At 48.5% G+C, this 10,000-nt stretch overlaps 1 protein-coding gene across 1 annotated transcript in view; it reads left to right on the plus strand.

The window, feature by feature from the left end:
* fndc3ba (fibronectin type III domain containing 3Ba) overlaps positions 1–10,000 on the plus strand; it is a 36,077-nt gene that overhangs the window by 13,316 nt on the left and 12,761 nt on the right. The window contains exons 10-20 of the mRNA XM_034563544.1: positions 4–128; positions 2,148–2,322; positions 2,747–2,833; positions 3,587–3,722; positions 4,274–4,345; positions 5,099–5,217; positions 5,480–5,585; positions 6,298–6,470; positions 6,719–6,832; positions 7,169–7,318; positions 9,257–9,537. Coding sequence (XP_034419435.1) covers positions 4–128; positions 2,148–2,322; positions 2,747–2,833; positions 3,587–3,722; positions 4,274–4,345; positions 5,099–5,217; positions 5,480–5,585; positions 6,298–6,470; positions 6,719–6,832; positions 7,169–7,318; positions 9,257–9,537 — 1,538 coding nt within the window. The remainder of the gene's footprint in view (positions 1–3; positions 129–2,147; positions 2,323–2,746; positions 2,834–3,586; positions 3,723–4,273; positions 4,346–5,098; positions 5,218–5,479; positions 5,586–6,297; positions 6,471–6,718; positions 6,833–7,168; positions 7,319–9,256; positions 9,538–10,000) is intronic.

Consider the following 10,000-nt stretch of genomic DNA (forward strand, 5'->3'; position numbering starts at 1 on the left):
CAGGGAAAGAAGAACAGTGTTTTCAGAGAATGTTACTTTGGGAGCCTGAAACACTGCAAGCTGACGAGGCTGTTCCCCGCCTGCGGCTACACCTTCAGAGTGGCGGCGCACAACGACATCGGCACGAGGTACGGTACACACACACACACACACACACACACACACACACGTGCGCTCAAGTGAAACGCGCGTTCGTGCACATGTCCATCATAAGCGGCACAGGAGAACTCCTCGTTCATGTACGGTGGGATGGATTTATGGATAATGTGACAGGTCACCGACCCTAGTTTTAGTAAACATGGACACTGTACCTGCAGTCTGGGAATAATAAAGTGTGTCATTCATTAGCATGACGCAGTGCTGGACAGGCGTGCAGCAGCTGACCACCACCCGCTGCTATTATTCTGCAGGTCGTCTTCCTCTTCTCATTTTGCCTCCATCGCCTCCCGTCTCCTCTTGGTCATGACTGGCTGGCGAGCATCACGCCTGCAGTTCTTAGGGCGACGGGGGGGATGGGACGTGATGGGAGCGAGAGCGAGCGAGGAGATATCAGTTCTGCAGCTGAACTCAAAGCGGCCCTTAATGGATTCTTCTGCTCGATTCCCCCCTTTTTGAACACCGGCGCAAAACAAACCGGGCACGTGCCGCTGGCTTTTGGTTACTGGCTATTTTCCTTACCTTTCCTTTCCTTACCCCCCTCGCTGCTGGTCATGCATTCAAAATGCTTTTCCCTGCTGCACCTCTCAAATTAGCCTCCCCTCTTTCTGTCTTTTCCATCTGGCTCCTGACGTATAAATCAATTTTTTTTTTCCCCACCGTGCCACGGCTGCTCTTTAACCTTTCCCTTCTTACTATCTCCACTGGGAGTTCCCCACGCCGCCATTCTCACCTGCAACCATGTACGTACCCATGCACGTACCCATGCACGTACCCATGCACGTACCCATGCACGTACCATGCACGTACCCATGCACGTACCCATGCACGTACCCATGCACGTACCCATGCACGTACCATGCACGTACCATGCACGTACCCATGCACGTACCCATGCACGTACCCATGCACGTACCCATGCACGTACCCATGCACGTACCATGCACGTACCATGCACGTACCCATGCACGTACCCATGCACGTACCATGCACGTACCAATGTACGTACCCATGCACGTACCATGCACGTACCCATGCACGTACCCATGCACGTACCATGCACGTACCCATGCACGTACCCATGCACGTACCATGCACGTACCCATGCACGTACCCATGCACGTACCATGCACGTACCAATGTACGTACCCTTGCATGTACCCCTGCATGTACCCCTGCATGTACCCCTGCACGTACCCATGCACGTACCCATGCACGTACCCCTGGCCGTACCCCTGCACGTACCATATACGTACCCCTGCACGTACCATGCACGTACCATGCACGTACCAATGTACGTACCAATGTACGTACCAATGTACGTACCAATGTACGTACCCCTGCATGTACCCCTGCATGTACCCCTGCACGTACCCCTGCACGTACCCCTGGCCGTACCCCTGCACGTACCATGCACGTACCATATACGTACCCCTGCACGTACCCCTGCACGTACAAATGCACGTACCATGCACGTACCCCTGCACGTACCCCTGCACGTACCATATACGTACCCCTGCACGTACCATGCACGTACCCATGCACGTACCCCTGGCCGTACCCCTGCACGTACCATATACGTACCCCTGCACGTACCCCTGCACGTACAAATGCACGTACCATGCACGTACCCCTGCACGTACCATATACGTACCCCTGCACGTACCATGCACGTACCCATGCACGTACCCCTGGCCGTACCCCTGCACGTACCATGCACGTACCCATGCACGTACCCCTGGCCGTACCCCTGCACGTACCATATACGTACCCCTGCACGTACAAATGCACGTACTCATGCACGTACCCATGTACGTACCCATGCACATACTCATGCACGTACCCATGCACTCCTTTCCCTCTTCAAAAAGTGCTTCTCATCGCATCGCAGCTCCTTTTCCTGAATCCACAAAGTGAATAATTCGCTTTTAGCTGTTAAAATAAAACAAATAAAGAAACATTATTAATATACTGTGAATGTTTTTGTTTAGTGGCTTCAGCACGGAGGTGGTGTTTTACACCATGGGCACCCTTCCCGCTCTGCCGCTGGCACCGCGTCTGGTCAGGGCCGGTGTTTCCTGGGTGACCTTGGAGTGGGGGCGTCCCGAGGGCAGTCCGAGCGAGGAGCAGCTCAAATACACACTCGAGATCCAGGAGGACAACGGCGTGAGTGCCGCACATGTGAAATGATAATAAATATTATTAAGTTTAGGTTGTTCTTTTCCCCCATCAAAGTAAATTGGATCGCGCTCCGTGCTGTCAGTGATGTGAACCTCACAAGAAGAGACACGGGAGAATGAACGCTTTCCACCGGGAAGAGATGAAAAGCGCTGGCAGGATACATTGTAAACTAGTTTAGGAGGAAATGAACAGCAGATGCACAGAGCAATAATTCCAATAATATCCAAACACACACACACACACACACACCATACTGTGCGCTTGTGATTGAGCGCGGAAATAAGAAGGGAATTGCACCGAATGCTCGTATGTAGTCAAAAAGTCAAAACTAACACACGCTGACAGGAACACACACACACACACACACACACACTACTGACTGTGTATATGTATCTTGTTTTACACACAGGGAGTAGACTTTCATCCAAAGTACACTGGAGAAAACTTGACCTGTACTGTGCAAGGCCTGAAGAGGAGGACACAGTATAAATTCAGGGTGAGTGATGACATATTTTCTTATTATTTTCTTATTCTTTTTTTTTTCTTCTTTGCTTTTTATTAGAAAAGATGTGAAGATGCAGGTCTGGAAACAGGGAAGGGGGGGGGGAGGGGGTCCCACAGCATACTTTAGAGTACAGCTGCCTATTAATCTTCATTTTGTTGTTGTTGTTTGTTCTTGATCTATTTGCAGCGGGTAAATGTTCTCTCTCTCTCCGTTGCATGTTTCAAAACGTATCCTGGGTGAGAATCTGGGCGAATTTTTTTTATACCTTTTTATACCTTTTTAAGGATACATACAATATAACCAATAATGCAAGAAAGGCAATTCACCGTCCATTTAGCAGGGAGAGGACAGCGGATAAAAAAAGCCGTCAGCGGACTCGTAATGCGAGGACATTGTGAACGTTCCCACCGTGGAGCTCCCTAAGTGGGTTCTGCGTTCTTATTACGGCGGTGCACTCCCGTGTGCGTCTTGTTATCGACTGCGTATTATGGTGCAATCATCTCACACAACACCTCACACACACACACACACACACACACACACTTGTGTACCTGTTATCACACACACACATGCGTGCACACATTGGAAGAGACAACCCCATGGATTGGGGGGTGAGGAGGCGGCGGAGGAGGAAGCCCGGGACGAAGAGTAATAATGGCTCCCATTAATCACACTCCGTCTTTCCTTATTTCGTGTCCTCTTTCCTTCCTCCATCTCTCCTCCTCCTCCTTTCCTCTCCTGCAGCTCATAGCATCAAACATGGAGGGAAAGAGCAGTCCCAGTGAAGTGTTGGTCTGCACCACCAACCCGGACAAACCGGGCCCTCCATCCACGCCCTGTGTCACCGCGGCGACAGCCTACGGATTTACCATCACATGGGGTAAAAAAAACAAAAACGCGCACACACACACACACACACACACCCCATGCGCACACACACATGCAAGTGTGCTTATATGTTGCAAAGTCACAAGCAAACATGGAATCGTAACACTTCCTGAACTTGTTTTAATAGTCTTTTGGTGGATTTTCTGCGATACTAAACATTGTTCCACACAACGTGCTTTTAGTCCATTGGTATAAAGAACAAACAGGAAGTTGGTACTGGAATAAGATTGTCACCATGTAGAGATGTAGTCCGCCGTCTCTTCCATTGTTCTCGGTGCAAAGATGGCATTTATCATTTTTTCCCCACATGGATAATTGCAGAATCCGATTAGTCACGGAAGAAAAAATGGCAGAACGTAATAGCTGTGTTTGCGCTGTTGTGTCATTTGGAAAAAATATATATTTTGCGATAGGGATCCATTCTTTGTCAAATTGGCCCTTCGGCGGCGTCTTTTAAAAGGATGAAATGTTGTAAACATGAAGCACAGATTGTGCTGCATGTCCTTCAGATTATTGAAGTTGAAATGATCTATTCCTTCACAGATCCTCCCCAGGACGACGGGGGCTCGGAGGCTCTCACGTACCTGCTGGAGATCTCCGAGGGAGACTCTGAAGGTACGATTATAATTTGAAATGCTTTTTCACCAATATCATCGTTATAAAAAAGAAAAAGCCCGATGCTTTAAAACGTACCGTGTCCCGTCCTCTCCGCCCTGTGCTCGTTCACCCGTTTCTCTCACTTAATCTCATCTCAAAACAGTATTTCATTTTCTTTCTTTTTTTTATTTTTTATTTGCACCTGAACCAAAATGTTCTCTTGTTTCTTCAGCGTAGAGGAAAAGAGGCATAACTTCTTTAAATCTGTATTCATTCAATCAAATAAAGTTGTTTGTTTATTGAAGTAAAGCGTCTTTAAGCGTACGTGCTTCTCGACGCGGGAACCGAATAAGTAAAAGATCAGAATATTTCATTCATCCAAAAAACTGTGCTTTCAAGTTCTATTCAATTGCTGAGGTTCACCACAGTGTGTGTGTGTGTGTGTGTGTGTGTGTGTGTGTGTGTGTGTGTGTGTGTGTGTGTGTGTGTGTGTGTGTGTGGCTTTACTGGAACCATGTTGGAAACTCCTGCAGTCACTGAACACACCGTCTGTAAATAACTCATAACATTTGCTCCTTATGATAATGCGTTTCGCCGTCTGCAGACTCCAGCTGCAGAACAACGACGTTCCTTTGTCTGCGGCGTGCATGTGAAACAGCAGGAGATTCTGAGGATGAATGTGATCGGTTGTGTAATTCAGTTCTCTTTAATGTGTGTGTGTGTGTGTGTGTGTGTGTGTGTGTGTGTGTGTGTGTGCGTGTGCATGCGCAGCGAGCCAATGGGAGGTAGCGTACAGCGGTCCAGCAATAGAATGTGTGTGTGAGCGCCTGACACCTGGGACCTTCTACCGCCTACGTGTGTGTAGCATCACCACCGGAGGACACAGCCCGGTAAGACACACACACACACTCACACACACACATTCACAGAGGCAACAACAACCATTAGTAACTTGGTACATTTAAATTTGCGTTAGGATGTGTGACATCAGTGTTGCTCAGAAAACTGGTGGAAAAATCTACATAAATGTTATTTACAGATAACTCTAATTAACATTTCTGTATTCAAAACTGATATCAAACTGTATTTCCTTCTCTTTTGTTTTTCGTTTCCCGTGTTTTTAAAAAAAATGTTTTATCGCTGCTCCTGAAGTGCACCGTTAGTGTTCCGGTCCGCACATTAAGCGTCCCACCGGGTCCCTGCCCGCCACCGAGGATTGTGGGTAAAGCCAAACACAAGGAAGTGCAGTTAGAATGGGGTGAGTGGCACACACGCACGCACGCACACACACACACACACACACACACACACACACACACACACACACACACACACACACACTGTGTCTGAGGTTTGTTTACCAGAATGCATTTATGTTGTTTTATGTTCGGCATCTAAATAATCGCCCTCTGGCAGCTTCAAATGTCGTCGTCGTTCCCCCCCGCCCGCCCAACTCTGATTTAACCTCCGTCCACCATGTTTCAGCCTAATTGAGCCCTAATTTGGCCCATTAAAGGCCTAACCCGGCCTCGCGTCGGGATTTAACTCTTCTAATGTCGGCCCATTATTTCAGATTAGTTCTATTATCTGTTGGCAGACGAAGGTTTCCCAGCCTGAAGTTCTTGTTCTAACCAGTTTAATAGTGCTGGCCCAATCGGCAGCGCTGCTGCAATTACCGTCTGCAAGTTGAAGGTCAGACATGACGTATCGGAGGGTTTCCCCCCCCCCCACACACACCGTCTCCATCATCCGTTACTTTCCCGGAGTGGAACAGCTGGTGGAGGAAAAGGATCCCTTTGAGTGCGTTGATAAAAGGCCCCCGGCGAACTAATCTGTTGGCACATGTCGAGCATAACTTTGATGGAAAGTTTCGCGCCTGAAAGACGTCGCGTGACTTTCATGGCGTGGTGTCTGATGCTCTCTCTCTCTTTCTCTCTCTCTCTCTCTCTCTCCCTCCGTGTCCCCCGTAGAAGCCCCGGTCTCTGAAGGAGTGTGTGAGGAGTGCGTGTTCAGTCTGGAGATGAGCGAGGTGGACAGCGAGCCGACGGAGGTTTACCACGGGTCGGAGCTGCAGTGCACTGTGGGTAGTCTGCTGCCCGGCGCCACGTACAGCTTCCAACTGCGGGCTGCCAACGAGGCCGGGGTGAGAAAGTCTGACACACACACACACACACACACACACACACACACACACACGGCCAGGATCTCTTCGGGCAGTGTCCCAGACAGACTAACAGCTCTGTCTGCTGCTCGGTCTGATCATCCACACACTCAACAGGGAGCGAGCACTCAGACCTGCTGATTGAACACAGGCACAAACTCAGCACGCACACACACACACACACACACACACGTCTCATCCTGAATGCGGCGTCTCTTCCTCTCTTTTAGTTCGGAGCGTACTCTGAGCCAACAGAGGTGACGACTGCAGCGGGCCCTCCTGGCCAGTGCGGGGCGCCACTCGTCACTCTCACCAGTAACACCTGCGTAACGCTCAACTGGGAGGTGAGACAAACACACACACACACACACACACACATACCTACTTTTCCTCTTGCTCCTGACCTCAAGAAGCCGCTGCTTTGTATTTGTTGTGGACAAGTAGACCCAGGAGACTGATCCCGGGATGATGCTTCCACTTTGAAGTAAAGCCTCCGGTGTTTAATTGATTAAAGCCACTCTTTAGTAATATGTCCCTTATTACCACTCAATCTACTTTATTGGGGCACTTTCTTTACGGCAGTACCTTTTTCTGGAGGGGGAATTCCCTGAGCTTAGCTTACCGTGTGTGTGCGTGTGTGCGTGTGTGTGCGTGTGTGTGTGTGTGTGTGTGTGTTGCAGAGTCCTGAGGGATCGGGCACAGACATCTCTGAGTATCGTCTGGAGTGGGCGAGGGAAGACGAAGCCATGGAGCTCATCTACTGTGGCGCGGCCACACAGTGTGAGCTGTCCGACCTGACGCCCGCCACAGGTTTCTGCTGCAGGCTACAGGTAACGCGCGCACACACACACACACACGCACTCACACCGGCCATCACGTTGCAAATTCAGTCTGCAGACTCAGTCAGGACGCAGACACACACATGCATATGAGCACAGCTGCATGTCAGAGACTCAGTCGGGACACAGACACACACATGCATATGAGTACAGCTGCATGTCAGAGACTCAGTCGGGACACAGACACACACATGCATATGAGCACAGCTGCATGTCAGAGACTCAGTCGGGACACAGACACACACATGCATATGAGCACAGCTGCATGTCAGAGACTCAGTCGGGACACAGACACACACATGCATATGAGCACAGCTGCATGTCAGAGACTCAGTCGGGACGCAGACACACACATGCATATGAGCACAGCTGCATGTCAGAGACTCAGTCAGGACGCAGACACACACATGCATATGAGCACAGCTGCATGTCAGAGACTCAGTCGGGACGCAGACACACACATGCATATGAGCACAGCTGCATGTCAGAGACTCAGTCAGGACGCAGACACACACATGCATATGAGTACAGCTGCATGTCAGAGACTCAGTCGGGACGCAGACACACACATGCATATGAGCACAGCTGCATGTCAGAGACTCAGTCAGGACGCAGACAAACGCAAACGCTTGCATGCAAATGTCATCAGAGGCAACAAAAGAAACACACAACTGGACAAAGACCAGTGAAAGGTTGATGATAATTGGTTGTATTTATCTTCTGACTCTTTTTAATCTGCTGCATAAATAACACACGCACACACACACACACACACACACACACACTCTCTCTCCCTCCTCGATCTCCCTCTTTGATCTACCCTCTGAAGCTATGAATCCATCGACAGCATGGTTTATGACTCATTTCTTTATGGGCCCTATTTGTAGTTTCGAGGAGAGCACAAGGTCAACCTCATGTCCTAATCGATGCTTTTGTGTGCGTTAGTGATTTATCTTTGTGTACGTCTGTGCACACGTGTGTGTGTGTGAGTGAGTGATTAGTCTTTGTTCATAAGTGTGTAATAAAAGGCCTCTCAGGAACCAAGCGCACAAAAAGCTTGAACCGGGTTGAACTCTCCTTGACTCCTTATTCCCTGCAGCCTCGTGAGTTTCTGCTCTGCGGCGTCGTTTTAAAATCTGCATAGCTTGACATCCATTTGTTTTATGAGAACACTTGAAATGGCCAAACGCTCACACAAGATGAGGTGTAGATTAAACAAAAAAAAAAGTTCCTCACATTTCTTCGATGTTTCACACAGTGTGACAAAGTCGTAAATCACGACTGTTCTTTTAAGTACACGACGTAAACCTCTATACTCCTCGACGCGCACGCATATTAATGTTTTCCAAGCTGTTCTTGGAAAGTGGCTTTAGTGGTCTTCATGTTCTTGGAAGTGCCGCATTTTTAAAATTTTTATTTGTTGACCATTACAATAAATCAATGGCTCACTGCAGCCTTTTTAATTTATTTGTAAGAATTATCGGCCACAGCGCAAATTCAAATGAATGAACTATTTTAACATTTATTTATTTTTATTTATGTCGAACTTTGAAAATCCGGCAGCTGTACTTTTACATTTAGTATTTTGTCCTCGGGGCATCGAAGTAGACCATTACAATTTAACAGAAGCCACTTGAGGGGAATATAAATGTGTAAAAACGGCACAAAAAATATATATACGAATGTGCCTTCTAATTTGAATTCATCTCCCTCCGCTGGTTCCATTCTTCTTGTTCCATCCTTGCTGTCTGTTTTTACCCTCTGTTTTAATTGGTCTGTGTCGCTCTCTTGACCTTCATCTATTTGTCTCTCCACTCGTCCTCTGTGTGTTTTTTCCCGTCTTTTCTGTCCTCAAATTCCTCTCGCCGCTCGCCTCGTCTCCTTCATCGTCCTCCGCCGTGACTTTTTATTTCTTTGCCTCCATCTCAGGCGGTGAATCAGGCCGGCGCCGGTCCTTACAGCGAGCAGGTGAGTTTCCGGACCCCGGCGACGAACCCCGACCCGGTCTCCTCCCTCGCCCTCCTGGACCTCCCGACCTCCTCGGAGTCGGCTCACTCCCCGTCTACCTGCCTCTTCCTGAAGTGGGACGAGCCAAACAGCAACGGGGCGGAAATCACCTCCTACGTCATCACCGTGGACGACCAAACCATCGCCGTGGAGTCGGGGACCAGTCACCTCGTCGCCGGCCTGCAGCCAGACAGCGAATACAGGTACCGCTGACGGTTTATTATTGGATGCAGAATTAGATTTGTATGGATGACCGATCAGCGAATCACAGATTGACAGTTTGACTTGCAGGAGCGACGAATAAAACCCAAATATACGACCGCATAAATTAATTTGTGCACAGATGTCCGATACTAAATAATAATGGCATGTGGACTACAGCGCAAGTGTGTTTACTTTATCTTTTACTTGCTCCCTACACTTCAAACTAATTACCCCCTGTGGATGAATAAAGTGTCTATCCATCTATCAATCTATCTGTCTGTCTACCTACCTACCGATCTATCCATCTATCTATCCGTCTATCTATCTGTCTGTCTGTCTACCTACCTACTGATCTATCCATCTATCTATCTGTCTATCTACCTACCTACCAATCCATCTATCTATCTACCTACCTACCGATCTATCTATCTATCTATCTGTCTGTCTGTCTGTCTACCGATC

This window comes from Cyclopterus lumpus, chromosome 22 (assembly GCF_009769545.1).
Source record: "Cyclopterus lumpus isolate fCycLum1 chromosome 22, fCycLum1.pri, whole genome shotgun sequence".
Taxonomy (NCBI): Eukaryota; Metazoa; Chordata; class Actinopteri; order Perciformes; family Cyclopteridae; genus Cyclopterus; species Cyclopterus lumpus.